We start from the raw sequence: 22508 nt of genomic DNA, 5'->3' as shown, positions 1-22508 counted from the left end.
ATCCCTGTAGCCACGCATTTAACTGTTCTCTCTCCCTATTCCTCGACTCTCTATCATGTGGCACGGGTAACAAACCAGAGACAACAACTCTGTTTGTTCTAACCCTGAGCTTCCAACCTAGCTCCCTAAAAGCCTGCCTAACATCCTCAGCACTCCTCCTACCTATGTCATTGGTGCCAATGTGGACCACGATTTCGGGCTGCTCCCCCTTAAGGACCCGGAAAACATGATCAGAGATGTCACGTACCCTTGCACCTGGGAGGCAACATACCAAACGTGAGTCTCTCGCCCCCACAATACCGCCTATCTGTGCCTCAGTTATGGGACTGGAGTCACGTATAGCCGTAGACCAAGATGACACAGCACATTTCCTTCCCTAATGGACAATAATGATGTGGAGATGATGATGTTGGACTGCTGTGGGGAAAGTCAGATGACCCCAGGTTCTAGTCGAACAGATTTATTCAGAATCTCCCGCTTTGGCAGCGCTGCTCCTACATCAGTTGAAGTGCTTCCTGTTGTGATTTGGAATAAATCTGTTGGATTATAACCTGGTGCCATGTGACTTTTGCCTTTGGACAGTAATGAAGAAGATGGGCTTTTCTGACATTCAGAACTTGTTTCCTGTTCAGTATTAGAACCTTAATCAATATTTAAATAAAAATATAGTTTCAAACCCCACGTTGATGCCATCCCTGTATTTAAATGCAGATTCCCATGAAAATATAAACTGGTTCTTTTGAGCAATAATCTAGTGATAATAACATTGTAAAGTCACCTCATGGCATCATCTGAAATGAAGGGGCTGATAACATTCTGAGTCCGGATTCAATCAGAAGCCAATTCATTGACAGATAGAGGTAACAATGTCCCACAGGTCAATGGGGACGAGGAAGGGGGCTGGTACTAATGAAGTTGTCCTTGCAGCGATTCGATAAACCTCATGAGAACATTGTGTTGCACCACCTCATCGCTAAACCTGTCCCATCAACAGGGAATTAAGGCAACAATCGCAAGCTGTTTGCTCAAATGAGGCGAAAACAGGTTGAGCAATGTTGAAACCTCAGTGTCCCAGTGGATAACTTTTAGGGCATAAGATACATGCTCTGGAAATGAAGGTAATTCAGTGATTTGCCCATCAGCACGAAGGGACAGAATAATTCATAACGAAAATGCATCAACCAATTCAGTTAGTCAGAAAAATATATTACCTGATGCTGGCGGTCATTGGGGTACCTGGTAAGTGTCTGTAAACCATGAGATTGCAGAATGATGTGCATGAGGTAATTACTGTTCTGTGTGGAATTACTCAACAGCTCGAGCTGCTTCCGTGACCGTGGAAATAGCTCGACATTCTCGAGTGTCATCTGTCTCTTCATGTGGAGCTTGTTGTGCCATCTATATGGAGGTAGTCAGGAATATCATTACACTAACGCTGTCATCGTGAATGACTTGTGGGAATTAATCTGTTGGCTCAACTGCCTGGATTTCAATTCTGTTCTCTGTTATAACATTTTATACTTTTTTGGGAAGTCATGCACGGTTAAATCAATGGTCCCTGTGTGAACCCATTCTTATTGGCCCCGTTGAGTATATTATCATTTTACCGAGTTCAGGCCCGAATGGGAATACAAACCTGACTGCACTGACCCTCTGGGTTTCTGAAGGACCGTTCGGTCCAGGATGCTTTTCAGGGCAGGGCAGAAACGGACATTTCTTCCAAGTCGTGTTATTGTTGGACTCACTGCTGCTGCCTGAGCTATTCCCCTCCCCAGGAAGCTGCCAATTTGGGGTCATGAGCAAGCTGATATAATGATTTAAATATTATGTAGTAAACATTTAGTATACCAGTTTTCCAGAGTTTGAGAGATTTCGCTTCCTTTATACAATTATTCATCTCGTTTACTGCACATGGCAGACACTCCATTTTCTCACAACTCTTTGAGTAAAGGATTTATTTGAATTCATTCGTGGATTTCTGAGAGACCGTCTTTTATTAGTGAAATTCAAACTGGGCGCCCACAATGTCGTCATTATGTTACCCCACATTCCATTTCTAAACACTTTGTTATTTATATTGTCTCTGTTGGTTCATGACTAATGTCTCTCATATGCGCTGAACGGAAACACGTCTAACAAAAAATGTCCTAATTTCTGCAATCTCTCCGATATAATTTGAATATGCGACCAGACCAATTCCCATAACCCCACCATCGCAAACCTCTCAAAATATACTCCGGAGACAGCCCTGAGCCGAACTCTTATTGATCTGAATGTAAGTGTAAGGCGCTCTGTTCCAAATGTGGTTCAATCATTCGGCTTGAAGCAGAACACACATTTGTCTTATTTAACCATGTTATGAGGCTAATGAAATCAAGAACAGACATAATTATAATTTTATTGAAATATTTAACAAAATAATCTATGACTTAACCGTAGCCGGGTCCTCACGCATTTTGTTTTAAATCTCGCCCTTGTAGTCTTGGCTTTAATCGGGAAACTGTCAGTGATATCACATCTCAGTTGTGGTGTGTTCTGCTTCTCTTTGTACAGTTAATGTGTTGGCAATCGTGGTTTTATCGCAGGGAAAGTGTGGCCTTTCTCCATGCATCACTTTGTACCTGGTTGCCATGGCAGCAGCGGATCTATTGGCAATAATCACTGATGTCATACTTCATCGAATCAATGACTATTATTTCCCATTAAATTTCCTGAGTATCACTCCTGTATGCAGTGTTCGTTATGTCTTGCTCCGTGCAGCTATCGACTGTTCTGTCTGGTTCACTGTCTCTTTCACCTTTGACCGATTTGGAGCCATTTGTTACCAGAAGTTGAAAACGAGATATTGTACCAAGAAAACTGCAGCCGTGGTTCTCTCAACAACAGGCACTCTGCTCTGTTTAAAAAATATTCCCATCTACTTCAGATTTAAACCTAAAGTGATAGTTGATAATGTACCGCTTTTCTGCTCTAATAAGCGAAGTTATTTTACTGACCCGAGATGGATTGGATTTCGGAGGTTTGAAAAGGTTTTAACCCCATTGATACCATTCGGGTTAATTCTGTTCCTCAACATTCTGACAGTCAAACACATTTTCAAGGTCAGTCGAATCCGAAAGGGCCTAAAGTGTCAAAACAAGGCCCTGGACCACAGTGACCCAGAGATGGGAAACAGAAGAAAGTCTGTGATTTTACTCTTCAGCATTTCGGGCAGTTTTATACTTCTTTGGTTAGTGTATATTTTATATATTTTTAATGTCTCTTCTTACCTAGATGAGTATTCCTTCTATATCTTTGAAAATGTTGCCTATATGCTGCGGAACCTTAGCTGCTGCACAAACACATTTATTTACGTGGTGACTCAGGCCAAGTTCAGAGAGCAATTAAAAAGTTCAGTAAAATATTTGGTGACGTCAATTGTTAAATTCTTTATAAAAAGGTGCAAACCGACAGTTTCGGTTTCTTCAGCAGATCAGGGGAAAACTGTCAAATAGAAATTCTGAAAGATGACAGCTGGAGGTACAACCCAATGTCAACAACACTGACCGTCCCAACTTCAGCTCAATCACATCGATTGTCTATTCTTCATACCTACTCAGGGAAAAAATAATTAAACTCAGTACGGAATCAAATATCCCATTCATTGGAAATATTGACTCAAGTTATTATTCTCGTTTTCGCATTATCGCTACTTCTGTTATTATAAACATGTCTTATTATTAACAGTAGTTATGGTCGTGTTAGTGAGGATCGTGATGGCTGTGGATAAGGAAACATAATGTCTTAAATAATGTGAGCTGGGCAAATTACTCATGGGGTACACATCAAGGAGGATTCCCAGGTTCTTGGACAGTCAAACTGACAGTGGAGGAGATTTCTGTCCTCAAGAAATTCAGGGTTGAAACAGTGTCCCAGAGTTAGAATTCACAGAAGCCAATCAAACTGTGGGCTGTGTGGAAAAGAACAGTCCAGTGTTTTTAATCCAGTGTATAATCTAGAGCTATACAACAGCGTGCAAAAAGGAATAAGGTGAAATTATGTAGCTGCTGTAATTACCTCACAACGTACTGAAGCTATCCAGTCAGTGACAGCCAGTTACTTTATTGTCTCAACATTCTTGTCATGTGTGAGTCTGAGAGAATTGAATTGAATTTATTGTCCCATGTACTGAGGCACAGTGAAAAGCTTTGATTTACGAGCAATACAGGCAGATCACAGAGTTAAGTAGCATAGATGAGTAAATAATAGATAAACAGCAGCAAAAACAAAAACACAGGTACAGCTGAATGTTAAGAGTTTGTGAGTTCATTCAGTATTTGATCGAAGTAGGATAGAAACTGTTACGAAACCGGCTGGTGCGTGTGTTCAGGATTCTGTACCTTCTCCCCGATGGTAGAGGTTGTAGAAAAACATTGCCAGGGTGGGATGGATCTTTGAGAATGCTGGCGGCCTTTCCTTGACAGCGGGCCTGGTAGATGGATTGTATAGATGGGAGGTTGGCCTTTGTGATTGTCTGGGCCGGGTTCACCACTCTATGTAACCATCTCCAATCAGGAATGGTACAGTTACCATAGTGATATACCCAGTCAAAATGCTCTTGCTAGCACACCTATAAAAATTGGCAAGGGTATTCACCATCATGCCAAATTTCCTCTGCTGCCTGAGGAAGAAGAGTCGTTAAATAGAACATGGAACAGTACAGCACAGAACAGGCCCTTCAGCCCACGATGTTGTGCCGACCATTGATCCCCATGTAAGGTAAACCTAATGTACGAATTCTCAAATGTCTGTGACCATATGCATGTCCAGCAGTCTCTTAAATATCCCCAATGACCTTGCTTCCACAACTGCTGGCGATGCATTCCATGCTCTTTCAACTCTCTGCGTAAAGAACCTGCTTCTGACATTCCCTCTATACTTTCCGCCAAACAGCTTAAAACTATGACCCCTCGTGTTAACAATTTCTGCCCTGGGAAAACGTCTCTGGCTATCGACTCTATCTATGCCTCTCATTATCTTGTACACCTCAATTAGGTCCCCTCTCTTCCTTTTTTCCAATGAAAAAAGGTCTGAGCTCAGTCAACCTCTCTTCATAAGATAAGTCCTCTATTCCAGGCAGCATCCTGGTAAACCTCCTCTGAACCCTCTCCAAAGCATCCACATCTCCCCTATAATAGGGCGACCAGAACTGGACGCAGTATTCCAAGTGCGGTCTAACCAAAGTTTTATAGAGCTGCAACAAGATCTCACGGCTCTTAAACTCAATCCCCCTGTTAATGAAATCCAAAACACCATATGCTTTCTTAACAACCCTGTCCACTTGGGTGGCCATTTTTAGGGATCTATGTACCTGCACACTAAGATCCCCCTGTTCCTCCACACTGCAAAGAATCCTGTCTTTAATCCTGTACTCAACTTTCAATTTCGACCTTCCAAAATGCATCACCTCGCATTTATCCAGGTTGAACTCCATCTGCCACCTCTCAGCCCATCTCTGCATCCTGTCAATGTCCCGCTGCAGCCTACAACAGCCCTCTATACTGTCAATGACACCTCCAACCTTTGTGTCATCTGCAAACTTACTAACCCATCCTTCAATCTCCTCATCCAAGTCATTAATAAAAATTACAAACAGTAGAGTCCCAAGGACAGAGCCCTGTTGAATACCACTCACCACTGACTTCCAGGCAGAATATTTTCCTTCCACTACCACTCGCTGTCTTCTGTCGACCAGCCAATTCTGTACCCAGACAGCTAAATTTCCCTGAATCCCATTCCTCCTGACCTTCTGAACGAGCCTACCATGGGGAACCTTATCAAATGCCTTGCGGAAGTCCATATACACCACATCCACAGCTCGACCCTCATCACCTTGTCTAGTAACATCCCCAAAAATACTCAAGATTTGTGAGGCATGACCTGCCCCTCACAAAGCCGGTTGGCTGCATTTAATCAAGCCATGCTTTTCCAGATGGTCATAAATCCTATCCTTCAGAATCCTTTCGAACACCTTGCAGACGACAGATGTGAGACTGACTGGTCTGTAATTGCCGGGGATTTCCCTATTTCCTTTCTTGAAGAGAGGAATTACATTTGCCTCTCTCCAGTCCTCAGGTACGACTCCAGTGGAGAGCGAGGTAGAAAAGATCTTCACAAGTGGTGAAGCAATCACATTTCTCACTTCCCAAAGCAGTCGAGGACAAATCTGGTCCTGGCCTGGTGACTTGTCAATCTTAATGTTTGACAAAATTTTCAGCACATCAGCTTCCTCAATCTCTATCCATTTCAGCATGCTTACCTGCTCCTCAATGGTTTCATTCACTACAAGGTCCTTTTTCTTTAGTATAAAGGCAGAAGCAAAAAACTCATTTATGGGTTCCCCTACCTCCTCAGACTCTATACACAAATTCCCTTTGCTATCCCCGATCGGCCCTACTCTTTCTTTGATCATTCTCTTATTCCTCACATACGTGTAAAATGCCTTTGTATTCTCCCTAATCCTTCCTGCCAAGTCTTTTTTGTGCCCCCTCCTGGCTCTACTCAGACCATTTTTGAGCTCCTTCCTCACCTGCCTGTAATCCTCCAGAGCTGAACAAGACCCTTGCTTCCTCCATCTTACATAAGCTGCCTTCTTTCTTTTGATGAGAAGCTCCACTGCTCTCGTCATCCAAGGTTCCTTTATCTTACCCCTTCTTGCCTGTCTCGGAGGGACATATTTATTCATCACTTGCAACAACTGTTCCTTAAATAGTCTCCACATGTCTAAAGTGTCCTTTCCATGGAACAATTGCTCCCAGTCCATGCTTCCCAACTCACGTCTGATAGCATCATAGTTTCCTTTTCCCCAATTAAGTATCCTCTCATTGTGCTGGGCCTTTGTAACTAGTGTGTCCACATGAAAAGTCCAAGAAAGCTTGTTGTGGAAGACCACTCCAAGGAGCTTGATACTCTCCACTCGTTCCACCTCTGTGCTGTTAATGTGTAGGGTGGAATGAGGAACATCCTGCCAAAAGCCAATAATGAATTCCTTGGTTTTACTGGCATTGAGAGCTAGGTTGTTCTCAGTGCACCATTTTTCCAGGTCTTCCACCTTCCGTCTATAGTCTGTTTCGTCGCCATCTGAGATTCGACCGAATATGGTGGTGTCATCAGCGAACTTGTGAATAGTGTTAGTCTGGTATTTGGTGATGCAGTCAAAGCTATACAGTGAGTACAGTAAGGGGCCAAGTGTACACCTCTGGGGGGCTCCAGTGTTGAGTGTTAGTGAGGATGAAATATTGTCCCCAATCTTCACGGATTGTGGCCTGTGGGTCAGGAAACTGAGGTTCCAGTTGCAGAGAGTGGGGCTTAGTCTGAGTTCACTAAGTTTAGTAATCAGTCTGAAGGGGACAATAGTGTTGAAGGCTGGACTGTAGGCAATGAGTAGGATTCTTCTGTAGCTGTTCTTGGGGTGAAGATGTTCTAGGCAGGAGTGAAGGGCAAATGATTATGGCATCTGACATGGATCTATTGGTCTGAAAGGCAAATTGGAGTGGGTCAAGAGTAGTGGGGAGGCTGGAGTTGATTAATACCATGACCAGCCTTTCAAAGCACTTCATGATCACCGAAGTTAGGGCCACTGGGCGGGAGTCATTGAGACAGGCTGCATGAGCCTTCTTCGGCACAGGGATGATGTCGGCCTGTTGGAACAGGCAGGGAGAGTGGCCTGCTGCAGGGAGAGGTTGAAGATGTACATGAAGACCTCTGCGAGTTGATCTGCACATGCTCTGAGTGTACGGCCTGGTACTCCATCTGGTCCCATCGCTTTCCTTGGATTCACACAAAGGAAAACTGGTCTGACCTCTGATCCAGTGACTGTTGGGCTAGATTCGTCAGGACTTTTCTGAATAGGTATTACCTCTCTGCTGAAATTCTGCTCAAAGCGAGCACAGAAGGCATTGAGACGATCCGGGAGGGATGTGTCATTGTCTGCTATCTTGCACTGTCTCTTTTTAGAACCTGTAATGTCATTCAGTCCTTGCCATAGTTGCCGGGTGTCTGGGTCTCTAATTTGAAGCGGTATTGGTCCTTGGCTGTCTTAATGCGTCTGTTAAGGTCATACTTGGATTCTTTATATTTAAGTAGATCTCCTGATCTGCTTGGACTCTTGTGAAAAACAGGATCTCACAAAGAGACTTAGATAATGTTACGATGTGTTACTCTAAATCCTCTGCGAAGGAAAACTAAAACATTCAGAAAAACTCACCTCACCTCGCAATCTGTTAAATGTGAGAGTGAAGGAAAGAAAACCGCTTGATTTCCACAGCTTAAAGAAAATAACAGTTTATTTTTTCTAATTCTAAACAAAAACTTTTAACAAACCCAAGCTCTCTTTGTTCTTCAGTAATCACTGTCTGATCCCAACTCTATAAAAATACTACTGCAATAACACAATTCTTAAACATTAAATCAACTTAATCTCTCAAAATCCATCCAGTTCCTCTGCTGTCTTCCTTCTGTTCTCCTGAATCTGCTGCTTCCTTCTGTCCATCCCAATTTGCTGTATTCCTCTTGTCCTTCCAAATTTGCTGCTTTCTCCCTGGGCTGTTGTCTTTGAGGTTTTTTCTCTTTTCCGACCAGTGCCTTTGTATAAAATTCCTTGGTCTCTGTAATAGATGGGGCCTTCTGGGAGATTTCGTTTGAAGCTTTGAGAACCTGTTTCAGATGAAATGCACTCTCTGGTTTAATCAGCAGTTCCCTCTCATTAATGTTCAAAATGTCCTGCCTTCCCATGTCCCCAACATTGTACCCTCTCATTGGTCTGATGTCGTCAATACTATAAAATTTAAATTCAATTGTTTTTTTGCATCCTGGGCATAATTATTAATTGGTTAAATTCAAATTCAGTTACCTTAACATCAAAACACCTCCCCCCCAAGCGGATTGATACATATTATCAATGTCGAGCTCTCTCTTCACCCGTCACAGACACATATGATGTTACAATCTCTTAGCTCAGAAAGGACAACTCTCTTTTAAAGTGACCACACACTCTTTCGACTTGGTAACAAGAAAAACAACACCATCACCCACAGGTCGATGATCAGTTTCCATCAGAATTTGGGTCTCAGTGCTCTCTGCTTTCACAGTTGGCAATATGTGGAGGTGTCGTTGTTAAGGAGAAAGTGAGGACTGCAGATCAGAGCTGAAAATGTGTTGCTGGAAAAGCGCAGCAGGTCAGGCAGGATCCAAGGAGCAGGAGAATCGATGTTTCAGGCATGAGCCCTTCTTCAGGAATGAGGAAAGTGTGTCCAGCAGGCTAAGATAAAAGGTAGGGAGGAGGGACTTGGGGGAGGGGTGTTGGAAATGCGATAGGTGGAAGGAGGTCAAGGTGAGGATGATAGGCCAGAGTGGGGGTGGGGGCGGAGAGGTCAGGAAGAAGATTGCAGGTTAGGAAGGCAGTGCTGAGTTCGAGGGATTTTACTAAGACAAGGTGGGGGGAGGGGAAATGAGGAAACTGGAGAAATCTGAGTTCATTCCTTGTGGTTGGAGGGTTCCTCGGCGGAAGATGAGGCGCTCTTCCTCCAACCGTCGTGTTGCTATGGTCTGGCGATGGAGGAGTCCAAGGACCTGCATGTCCTTGGTGGAGTGGGAGGGGGAGTTGAAGTGTTGAGCTACGGGGTGGTTGGGATGGTTGGTCCGGGTGTCCCAGGGTGTTCTCTGAAACGTTCCGCAAGTAGGCGGCCTGTCTCCCCAATATAGAGGAGGCCACATCAGGTGCAGCGGATGCAATAAATGATGTGTGTGGAGGTGCAGGTGAATTTGTGGCGGATATGGAAGGATCCCTTGGGGCCTTGGAGGGAAGTAAGGGGGGAGGTGTGGGCGCAAGTTTTGCATTTCTTGCAGTTGCAGGGGAAGGTGCCGGGAGTGGAGGTTGGGTTGGTGGGGGGTGTGGATCTGACGAGGGAGTCACAGAGGGAGTGGTCTTTTCAGAATGCTGATAGGGCAGGGAAGGGAAATAAATCCCTGGTGATGGGGTCCGATTGGAGGTGGCGGAAATGATGGCGGATGATACGCTGCATATGGAGGTTGGTGGGTGGTAGGTGAGGACCAGTGGGGTTCTGTCCTGGTGGCAGTTGGAGGGGCAGGGCTCAAGGGCAGAGGAGCGGGAAGTGGAGGAGATGCGGTGGAGGGCATCGTCGATCATGTCTGGGGAGAAATTGCTGTCTTTGAAGAAGGAGGCCATCTGGGTTGTTCGGTATTGGAACTGGTCCTCCTGGGAGCAGATGCGGCAGAGATGAAGGAATTGGGAATATGGAATGGCGTTTTTACAGGGGGCAGGGTGGGAGGATGTGTAGTCTATGTAGCAGTGGGAGTCGGTCGGTTTATAGTAAATATCCGTGTTGAGTCGGTAGCCCGAGATAGAAATGGAAAGGTCTAGGAAGGGGAGGGAGGAGTCTGAGATGGTCCAGGTGAATTTGAGGTCAGGGTGGAAGGTGTTGGTAAAGTGGGTGAATTGTTCAACCTCATCGTGGGAGCACAAGGTAGCACCGATAGAGTCATCGATGTAGCGGAGGAAAAGGTGGGGGGTGGTGCCAGTGTAGCTGCAGAAGATGGACTGTTCCAAATATCCTACGAAGAGGCAGGCGTAGCTGGGGCCCATGGGGGTGCCCATGGCCACTCCTTTGGTTTGGAGGAAGTGGGAGGATTGGAAAGAGAAGTTGTTCAGAGTGAGGACCTGTTCAGTCAGTCGAAGGAGGGTGTCAGTGGAAGGGTACTGGTTGGTACGGCGGGAAAGGAAGAAGCGGAGGGCTTTGAGTCCTTCGTGATGGAGGATGGAGGTGTGCAGGAACTGGATGTCCATGGTGAAGATGAGGCCTTCCACATCTAACAGAAATTTACCTGGAACTTCCACATACACCATCTACTGTATCCATTGCATCTGATGTGGTCTCCTCTACATCAGGAAAACAGGCCGCCAAATTGTGGAATGTTTCAGAGAACATCTCTGGGACACTCAAACCACCCCCACTGCCCTGTGACCCAACACTTTAACTCCCCCTACCACTCCACCAAGGACATGTAGGTCCTGGGCCTCCTCCATTGCCAACCCTAACCACACAACACCTGGTGGAAGAACTCCTCACCTTCCGACTTGGGACCCTGCAACCACATGGGATTTTTGCGGATTTCACCAGTTTCTTCATTTCCCCTCCCCCACCTTATCCCAGTCTCAAGCTTCCAACTCGGTACCGCCCTCTAGACCTGTCCATCTTCCTTCCCACCTATCCGCTCCACCCTCCTCTCCGACCTAATATCTTTCACCCCCACCTTCATCTTCCAATCACATTCCCAGCTACCTTCCTCCCAGCCTCCTCCCCATTCCCATTTATCTCTCATCCCTCCCGGCCCACAAGCCTCATTCCTGATAAAGGGCTTATGCCTGAAACGACAATTCTCCTGCTCCTCGGATGCTGCCTGACTTGTTGGGCTTTTCCAGCACCATAGTCTCGACTCTGGTTTTCAATGAAGCATGTGGCTACAGAAGGCTGTCTTTCATCTCCTTTCAGTTACTTTGTGGTTAATGTGTATCTTAGTTATCTTTCCTTGTGTTTGAACCATATATCTTAATAATCTTAACTAACAAAAATGAACCAATCAAAGTCTTAGAATTCAGTTGACATCCTGCACTTTGTAGGAATTTCTCTTCTCTTCCTCTGTATGAAAATTCATAACCTGTTCCCACTCTTGTGGTTTTGTTCGCCGAGCTGGGAATTGGTGTTGCGCACGTTTTGTCCCCTGTCTAGGTGACATCCTCAGTGCTTGGGAGCCTCCTGTGAAACACTTCTGTGATGTTTCCTCCGGCATTTATAGTGGTTTGAATCTGCCGCTTCCAGTTGTCAGTTCCAGCTGTCCGCTGCAGTGACCGGTATATTGGGTCCAGGTCGATGTGTTTGTTGATTGAATCTGTGGATGAGTGCCATGCCTCTAGGAATTCCCTGGCTGTTCTCTATTTGGCTTGTCCTATAATAGCAGTGTGTTGTCCCAGTCGAACTCATGTTGCTTGTTATCTGCGTGTGTGGCGACTAAGGATAGCTGGTCGTGTCGTTTCGTGGCTAGTTGGTGTTCATGGATGCGGATCGTTAGCTGTCTTCCTGTTTGTCCTATGTAGTGTTTTGTGCAGTCATTGCATGGGATTTTGTACACTACATTGGTTTTGCTCATGCTGGGTATCGGGTCCTTCATCCTGGTGAGTTGTTGTCTGAGAGTGGTTGTTGGTTTGTGTGCTGTTATGAGTCCTAGTGGTCGCAGTAGTCTGGCTGTCAGTTCGGAAATACTCTTGATGTATGGTAGTGTGGCTAGTCCTTTGGGTTGTGGCATGTCCTCGTTCCGTTGTCTTTCCCTTAGGCATCTGTTGATGAAATTGCGCAGGTATCCAATTTTGGCGAATACATTGTAGAGGTGTTCTTCTTCCTGTTTTTGCAGTTCTGGTGTACTGCAGTGTGTTGTGGCCCTTTTGAACAGTGTCTTGATGCAACTTCATTTGTGTGTGTTGGGGTGGTTGCTTTTGTAGTTCAGGACTTGGTCTGTGTGTGTGTCTTTCCTGTATCCCTTTTGGTGAATTCTCCGTTCGGTGTTCTCTGTACCATCACGTCTAGGAATGTGAGTTGGTTGTCCTTTTCTTCCTCTCTACATTTCACCACAAAGGTATACAGGAAAGACACACACACAGACCAAGTCCTGAACTACGAAAGCAACCACCCCAACACACACAAAAGAAGTTGCATCAAGACACTGTTCAAAAGGGCCACAACACACTGCAGTACACCAGAACTGCAAAAAGAGGAAGAAGAACACCTCTACAATGTATTCGCCAAAAACGGATACCTGCGCAATTTCATCAACAGATACCTAAGGGAAAGACAACGAAACGAGGACATGCCACAACCCAAAGGACTAGCCACACTACCATACATCAAGAGTATTTCCGAACTGACAGCCAGACTACTGCCACCACTAGGACTCATAACAGCACACAAACCAACAGCCACTCTCAGACAACTCACCAGGACGAAGGACCCGATACCCAGCATGAGCAAAACCAATGTAATGTACAAAATCCCTTGCAAGGACTGCACAAAACACTACATAGGACAAACAGGAAGACAGCTAACGATCCGCATCCATGAACACCAACTAGCCACGAAAAGACACAACCAGCTATCCTTAGTAGTCACACAATGAGATGACAAGCAAAAAGAATTCGACTGGGACAACACACTACTATTATAGGACAAGCCAAACAGAGAACAGCCAGGGAATTCCTAGAGGCATGGCACTCATCCACAGATTCAATCAATAAGCACATCGACCTGGACCCAATATACCGGCCACTGCAGCGGACAGCTGGAACTGACAACTGGAAGCGGCAGATTCAAACCACTATAAATGACGGAGGAAACATCACAGAAGTGTTTCACAGGAGGCTCCCAAGCACTGAGGATGTCACCTAGACAGGGGACGAAACGTCTGCAACACAAATTCCCAGCTCGGCGAACAGAACCACAACAACGAGCACCCGAGCTACAAATCTTCTCCCAAACTTTGAACCTGTTCCCACTCGCCTAGCTCCAAGCCTCAGATTATTCTCCATTGTTTTGATGTCCTCCTTCAAATTCTTATCCTCGATTAAACTGCACCAAAGTCCATCTTGAAGCCCTGGTATCATTCTGGAGAATCTGTACCGTGACATTCCAAACAGTCCGAAACCTGGATCTCTTGTTTTGGCACTGCCAGACCTAAGATCCTTTTCTCAATGGTTCCAGATCCCAATAGCGGAGAGATTAATTTTCCTGATAATATTTGACACAGAAACACTGCTCTCCTGAAAACCGACTGTCCTGGGAATTTTGATGTCAACATTTACAATGTAAAATGTCAACACAAACCTGTCCCTATCATGATACTCTCCTGTCTGTGACTTTAACGAGACATAGAGATCTACAGCACAGAAAAAGGCTCTGGCCCAGAGTAGGGACTGAATTCTATCTGTATTCTTTGAGTGAATTATAGTTCACTGATAACCCGACTTCAGTTAAAGACCACACTTGGATTTAATTTCACGTGGCAATGCTCCATGAGATGGATTAGTTCCACATCAGGTGCATCGATGTGCACTTTCTCACACCAACTGTGACAAATTGGGCGCACCTATGACATAAATTACACTCTTGGAATTTTAATTCTGTAAGTATCCACTGTCTGTAGCGATCTTGTATTTGTAGCTGTGGCCCCAGTAAACAGCATTCACATCTCTGAGCCAAAAGGTCATGAGTTCAAATCTCTCTCTAGAGATATGAGCACAGAGTCAAGGCTCAAAAACCTGAGGGAGTGCTGATTGTTGGAACTGCTGTCTTTCAGAAGAAAGTTAAAGCCAGATCTCATCTCCCCTTGGGTAAGCAATGGTTACCATGGAGCTATTCAAAGAAGAACCTGGAAGCTCTCAGCCAACAAATGATGACATTGCTGTTTGGGGGACATTGCTTTGCCCAAATTGACCGTCCTATTACCTCCATCAAAACAATAACTATACAACAAATATATTCACATAGTTCTGAAAGTTGCCTGATAAATGCAAATTATTCTCTCTCTCTCTCAGTGCTGCTTTTACAGGTGGCAGTATTTTTCAAATTCCTTCCAAGGTGGAGCTGCAGCATCCTCTAAAATGTTTTCCATTTTCAGAACGTTTCATTTCTTTCACAGGCCCACTTCCTGCCTTCCTGTCAGCCCACTAGCTCCTCCCTCATGGTCACTTTCAAGCCTGCTCTCACCAAATCATACCACCCAGCCTTTCTCTGTTCCAGGCTTCCCATCACCATAACCTGCTTTCAGGCACTCTGCCCCACTGCATATCCCCTGATCGAGTACCCTCCCTCCCCCATGGTTAGGGACTCGTGCTCCCTTGGTCTTTCATGTGAGGAACACCTTTATTCTGAAATACTTTCAGACTTCAGGGTGTGGGGCAAAGTCAGAAGGTTTTCTATAAAAACAGAATTTGAATCCTGGCTTCACAAACAACAGCAGAGAATAAAGAAACCAGATCAAACCTTTAAATGAGGCCTTCGCAATGATTAATCGAATATCATTTGTAGTGAGATCTGTCTGTTTTGTAATCATTCTACAAACCTATTACTATTGAGGTTGGAGGGAGAAACAGGTCTGTCCTCATTCTGGTGAGCAACATTTATTAACTATTTATTAACTTTGTGCTTCGATAATTAGGGATCAACATTCTTAAAATCTTGCAGACTCAATCTGAATTTTGAAAATGTCACCTCTCACAGGCATCACTGATATTGTGTAGTATTGATTAGTATAACGAGACTTACATATTATCCTACATTGTTTAATTCAGAACAATTTTCAGTATAGGTTCAATCGTCACACCATTTGGGCAATGTGGATTATTGGCCATCTTCATGTCCGATTATTTGCAGGAAGCAGGACAAATCCAATCTAGTCCCCAATGTTCTGGATGTGACATGAGAGTGACTGTGTTGATGCCAAGGTGTCATTTGACAAAGCTGGCACAAAGTGCCCTGTCCAAACTGAAATCAGGAGGAATCAGGGGATAACTTTCTCTGGTTGGAGATGTGATGGCTGGCTGTCACTCAGCGACTGTTCCTCTGCGACTGTCCTCGGACCACCCATCTGCTTCATCAATGATCTTCCCTCGATCATAAGGTCAGAAGTGGGGATGTTCACTGATGCTGGTGCAATGTTCACCACCATTCACATCATTGAAGCAGGTCATGGCCAAAGAAGCAAGAACTGGATAAATTCTTGTCCCTCTTGGATGCAGAGGTTGTGGGCTCCATAAGTATTTCTAGGAAGAGGCTTGGAGAGCTGTTGCAGTGCATCAAGCACATGGTACACACTCCAGCCACATTATGCTGATGGTGGAGAGAATAAAAGTTTAAGTTGATGGATGGGTTATCAATGAAATGATCTGCTTTGTCCTGAGGTATCAAGCTATTAAATGTTGCTACAGCTACATTGATCAATACAAGTAGATAGCACTCAAACACATGCTCGACTTGTGCCTTGTTGATGGTGGTAACATTGAGAGTCAGAGGTGAGTCACTTGTGATCGAATTCCCAACTTGCTCCTGGAGCTATGATATGTAAGTGGCTGGCCCAGCTTTTGGTCAATGCCCCAGGATATTTATGAGGGATCTGTGTGTGTGATCTGTAAGGCTTGGGTTGATAAATGGCAAGTAACATTTATATCACCTGAGTACCAATCTTCAATAAAAGGGAATTTAATGATCTGCCTTTGACATTCAATGCTACCAATAACTCCCACTCTTACAGCCCACACCGACAGATCCCTCATAAACACCTTTCCAGACAGTGACGAAAAAAAATCAATATTGGCCCTTTTTAATCTCCCATTTATGTTCATCACAAGCAGCATTTCTGTTTCCTAATTTCCAGTTTCATTTGGGGGTTTGAGTTCCTTTGTGATGTTTGTGGGGGTTTTAAGTCTCGATCAGGTGAAATCACATGGAAAGCCAATGCTATTATTTTTGAGGTCACACCACATACCTTTTTTTATGGATGTAGGTTTATTATAATCCTTCTTACACCCACTCCATCCTCCCTTAAGCTATGTTTTCTGAGCAGTTGTATAACTCAATGAAGCCGTCGGATCTTGCATTTATTTTTATTGATGTAACATCTTTACTTAGAGCGGTTAGAATGTGGAACTCACTACCAGAGGGGATACATGAGGTGAATAACATTGCTGCATCTAAGAGGAAAGCTAGATCAACACATGAGGGAGAAGGAATAGAAGGAGACATTGATCGGGTGAGATGAAGGAGCCTGGGAATAGGCTCATGTGGAACATGGACATTGACGTTGGTCAGTTGTGTCATGTGACCTATTTCTGTGCAGTAGATTCGACATAATTCCTTGTAAATTGTCTCCCTTTTATTCAACCTGTCCTCTGCTACATTTCAGCACAAATGTGTAATTATCCTCAGGAACTTCCCTGAAATAATCCCCTAACATGGCTCCTATTCATACACCCATCAAAGATATTTCCAAACAATGTGTCCATTGCCATTTTCAAGCAGCTGTAGCTCCCTCATGCAACGTGCCAGAGTGACCTCTTGAACCTGGCCTCAACCTTTAACCTCCTTCTCCATAAAACTCATACGTGAGGAATAAGAGAATGATCAGGGAGAAGGGAGGGCCGATCAGTGACAGTGTAGGACACTTGTGCGTGGAGTATGAGCAGAAAAGGGAAGCCTTAAATTAGTTTTTTGCTTTGGTTTGCACTACAGAAAGGTACCTTATTGTGAATGAGAACTTTGAGGAGCTAGGATATAGGCTTGAACAGATCGAGATTGATGAAGTTGATGTGTTGGACATTTTGGTGAACATTAAGATTGATGAGTCCCCAGGGGCAGACCAGATTTAACCTCGGTTGCTCTGGGAAGTGAGAAAGGAGGTTGCTAGGCCGTTGGTGAAGATCTTTGCTTCCTCACTCTCCACACAGTCATACTGGAGGATTGGAGGGAGGCAAATGTTCGTCTTTTCAAGAAGGGTAATAGGGAAATCCCTGGCAATTACAGACCAGTCAATCTTACTTCTGGTCAGCAAGATTTTTGAAGTTCTGAGGGATAGGATTTATGACTATTTGGAAAAGCATAGCATGATTAAAGGGAGTCAGCATGGCTTTATGAGGGGCAGTTTGAGCCTATTTAATCTAATTGAGTTCTTTGAGCAGGTGACAAGACATGTCGATGAAGGTCGAGCAGTGGATGTGGTGTACATGGACTTCAGCAAGGCACTTGGTAAGGTTCCCTATGGTAGGCTCATTCATAAAGTCAGGAAGTATGGGATACAGGGAGATTTGGCGATCTGGATTCAGAATTGGTAGGCAGACAGAAAGCAGAGTCTAGTTTAGAGTGGTGCTGGAAAAGCACAGCAGTTCAGGCAGCATTAGAGGAGCAGTAAAATCGGCATTTTGGGCAAAAGCCCTTCATCGGGAATACAGGAAGCAGAGAGTGGTTGTAGATGGAAAGTATTCTGCCTGGAGGTCAGTGTTGTGTGGGGTCCCGCTGGGCTCTATTCTTGGGCCTCTGCTCTTTGTAGATTTTATAAATGATTTGGAGAAGGAGATTGAGGGGTGTGTTACCAAACTTGCCGATGACACAAAGGTTGGAAGTGCTGTTGATAGTATTGAGGGCTATTGCAGGCTGTAGTGTGACATTGACAAGATGCAGAGCTGGGCTGAGAAATGGCAGATGGACTTCAACCTGGATGCATTTTGGAAGGTCAAACTCAAATGCTGAATATATGATTAAAGACAGGATTCTTGGCAGTGTGGAGGAGCAGAGGGATCTTGGTGTTCAAGAACATAGATTCCTCAAAGTTGTTAAGAAAGCATATGGTGTTTTGGCTTTCATTAACAAGGGGATCGAGTTTAAGTGCGACGAGGTTTTGCTACAGCTCTACAAGTCCCTGGTGAGACCACACTAGGAATATTGTGTCCAGTTCTGGTCGCCCTACTGTAGGAAAGATACAGAGTCTTTGTAGAGGTTGCAAACAAAGGTTTACCAGGATGCTGCCTGGATAGGAGGGCTTGTCTTATGAAGAGAGTTTGACTAAGCTCGGACTTTTCTCTCTGAAGAGAAGGAGGAAGAGGTGTGACCTGATCGAGGTATACAAGGTAATGAGAAGCATGGATAGAGTCAATAGCCAGAGACCTCTCCCCAGGGCAGGATTGACTGGGCCGAGGGGTCATCATTTGAAGATATTAGGAGGAAGGTATAGAAGAGACGTCCGAGGTAGTTTCATTATGCAGAGAGTTGTGAATGTATGGAATGTGTTGCTCGCGGTGGTGGTGGAAGCAGAGTCAGTCGGGATATTTCAGCACCTGCTGGACATGCACGTGGACACCAGTGAATTGTGGGGGGCATAGGTCAGGTTATTTTATTTCACATTAGGATTAATCCTTGGCACAGCATCGTAGGGTGAAGGGCCTGTTCTGTGCTGTACTTTTCGATGTTCTATGTTCTAAAACACAACATTCTCAGCTTCCTCTGCTCCCTGTGAAAACCTGACAATCCTCTGTGTAAAGAGATCCCTTTGTTCACACTCGGCCCTGATATGGGAGTGGGAAAAGAAGTGAATGTGTGGGTTTATTATCACATCATTGAGGTGATGGGCCATCTTTCCAGCAATAGCCTAAACCTGAGTCACTTCCCGAAAGGCTGAGTCACGGCTGGAATGGCGACCTGTTCGGAAGCAGCAAGCAGGAAATGGAACTAAAAGGAGAGTGAAAAGGATTGATCAGAGGAGCCTCAGAGAAATGTTTCAGTCTGTGTGCAGTCACTCTCTATCACACCCTTTCCCACACCCTTACCCAGAGGGCATGGGTAGTGTTTGAGCTGCCTGTCTGGGGATGGTCTGGAGGTGGCAGATTGCCAATCCAGGCAGCCTGAGGTGCCCCAGTGGCTGCAGGTTTCCCTCCACAATATTGAGCTGGTGGCTGTGCCCATTTTCTTTCAATAAAACCTTCTATAAATGCTGAGAGAATGCTTCAAGTAGGAAGCTACCTGTCTCTCCCTTACATTGGCAATGGCAGGGTGCAGCTCCTTCTCATAGAATCCCTGCAGTGTGGAAGTAGGCCATTCAGCCCATCGCAAAACTCCAAAAAGCATCCCACTCAGACCCACCCCCATCCCTGGAACCCTGCGTTCCCCATGGCTATTCCACCTAGCCTGCACATCTTTGGATTATCAGAGGAAACCCACACTGACATGGGGAGAATGTGCAAACTCTACACAGAGAGTGACCAGAGGGTTGAATCGAACCCAGGTCCCTGGCGGTGTGAGGCAGCAGTGCTAACCACTGAGCCACCGTGCCACCCTCATACTGACTCAGTATTTCTATACTGCTAGACCTCACAGTTCCTCAGGCTTCGAAAGCCCAGCCGTCATCCTTCACTGTCCAGTCAGCATCCCCTCTGGACCATTGATTGGTGACTGCCCTTTACAGTGCAGCTTGGGGAAACTCAGTTTGAGCTCCGAACTCAAAAGGGAATATCTTACCATCTAATTCAGGAAAGAAACAGCCTTTACCTCTTCACCCGAACAAAGTGTTCATAATTTTAAATACCCTCATTAAATCTTTTCTAACCTTTACAGCTCTGATTGAACGACTTACAATATTTCAATAATAGTTTATGGGAATGACATCATCTTTAAAAATCTATACATCTATCAGAGTTTAAACGTACATAATGGGGTATCCATAATATTGTTACACTTTCTGCAATATATCTTGTATGCTATAACCCTATCGGTGAAACCAGAAATAGTGATTGGCCATTTGTGTGACTTTATTTATTTCCACTCAAAATATTTAAGTTCTATGTTTGCACCCTTCAGTCTCTGTGTTGGGCCACTGTATTTTCCGTTAAGTGTGCACTGTCACTCCTATTTATTTCTGCAAAGATTCGTGCATCACAGTTTCCCTCCGACATCAGCACCCTTTCCATCCCATCTACTCAGATCTGAAGGGCAGGGGGTTTAGGGGATACTGTTGCAGAGGTAAAGCTTGCATTTCCCAGCATGACCTCGTGTATATGGGAGATAGTGAGTGAGGAAGAGAGAGAATATATCTGTTGGAGTGAGGGTGAGAGAGTATGTGTGTGTGAGTAGGGGAGAGCAAGATAGAGGGTATGTGTGATAGACGGAGAGTATATGGATGAGGGAGAAAGGGTGTGTGCAAGAAAGGGAAGGATATGTGTATGTGTGTTGGGAGGAGGAGAAAGGAAGGAAAAAGAAATTTGGCAGTATATGGAAATGAGAGAGCAAGAGAGTGAGAGGGAGGGAGGGAGAGGGAAGAACGTGCAGATGAGAAGGAAAAAGTGTGTGAACCTTGAAAATTAGAGTAAGCCAAGCACTCACAACCTTTCCTTCCTCTTCTTCCCTTCTCAAAAACCTGATCTACACAGCAGGGGAGAAACCCCAAATTAACCCACTTTCAATCCCCAGTATCATTTGATGACTTCCAAGGCTAGCCCAGAGTGTGCATCAACGAAAGTGAACAAAGGTTAGTGTAAAATAGCCCAACTCCTTGGCTACTCTCTTTCCTCTTCTTTGTGATCAGGGCTTGGGTCTATTCTGGGGGTCGTTTTGTAGATCTGCTTGTTAATTGAAAGGAAAAAAATCTGAGTTCTCTATTGGCACTTTTTCATGGCCATTTTTTATTATTTATTTGTTAATTTAATTATTGGTTTATTGTTTTGGAACTTTTCTCTTCTGAAATGCATGTTTTCTGTTTGAAATAAATCCACGGAGGTCGGTATCCAATCACCAAGTCCCCCTTTGTTTACATATGCAAAGGACATGGACTCTGACCAGCTCGCTCAGAGCCAGTCCCTCCAGGCCGCATCTGGAGTATTGTGTGCAGTTTTGGTCGCCATACTATAGGAAGGATGTGGAGGCACTGGAACGGGTGCAGAGGAGGTTTACCAGGATGTTGCCTGGTATGGTAGGAAGATCGTATGAGGAAAGGCTGAGGCACTTGGGGCTGTTTTCATTGGAGAAAAGAAGGTTTAGGGGTGACTTGATAGAGGTGTACAAGATGATTAGGGGTTTAGATAGGGTTGACCATGAGAACCTTTTTCCACGTATGGAGTCAGCTATTACGAGGGGGCATAGCTTTAAATTAAGGGATGGTAGGTATAGGACAGATGTTCGGGGTAGATTCTTTACTCAGCGAGTCGTGAGTTCATGGAATGCCCTGCCAGTAGCAGTGGTGGACTCTCCCTCTTTATGGGCATTTAAACGGGCATTTGATCGGCATATGGAGGATAGTGGGCTAGTGTAGGTTAGGTGGGCTTGGATCGGCGCAACATCAAGGGCCAAAGGGCTTGTACTGCACTGTAGTTTTCTATGTTTCTGTGTTTCTATAACATAGGACTAATAAATTAAACTGCATTTATTTCAATGCAAGGGGCCAAACAGAGAAGGCAGATGAACTCAGGGCATGGTTAGGAACATGGGACTGGGATATTATAACAATTACGGAAACATGGCTCAGGGATGGGCAGGACTGGCAGCTTAATGTTCCAGGATACAAATGCTACAGGAAGGATAGAAAGGGAGGCAAGAGAGGAGGGGGAGTGGCATTTTTGATAAGGGATAGCATTACAGCTGTGCTGAGGGAAGATATTCCCGGAAATAGGTCCAGAGACATTATTTGGGTGGAACTGAGAAATAAGAAAAGGATGATCACCTTATTGGGATTGTATTATAGACCCCCCAATAGTCAGAGGGATTGGGGGCAGATGTTCGCAGGTAAAGTGATGGCTGGAAAATGGGAAGCCTTCAGATATGAGATAACGAGAATCCAGGGAAAGTATATTCCTGTCAGGCTGAAAGGGAAGGCGGGTAAGTGTAGGGAATGCTGGATGACTAAAGAAATTGAGAGTTTGGTTAAGAAAA

General features: G+C 44.8%; 1 protein-coding gene across 1 annotated transcript in view; it reads left to right on the top strand.

The window, feature by feature from the left end:
- Positions 1 to 1172: 1172 nt before the first annotated feature.
- Positions 1173 to 22508, top strand: part of LOC140465566 (probable G-protein coupled receptor 139) — a 105232-nt gene continuing 83896 nt past the window's right edge. Inside the window, exons 1-2 of the mRNA XM_072561108.1 lie at positions 1173 to 1239; positions 2524 to 3395. Coding sequence (XP_072417209.1) covers positions 1173 to 1239; positions 2524 to 3395 — 939 coding nt within the window. The remainder of the gene's footprint in view (positions 1240 to 2523; positions 3396 to 22508) is intronic.

The sequence above is a fragment of the Chiloscyllium punctatum genome, chromosome 42, assembly GCF_047496795.1.
Source record: "Chiloscyllium punctatum isolate Juve2018m chromosome 42, sChiPun1.3, whole genome shotgun sequence".
NCBI lineage: Eukaryota > Metazoa > Chordata > Chondrichthyes > Orectolobiformes > Hemiscylliidae > Chiloscyllium > Chiloscyllium punctatum.
This window is presented reverse-complemented; position numbering and strand designations above follow the sequence as displayed.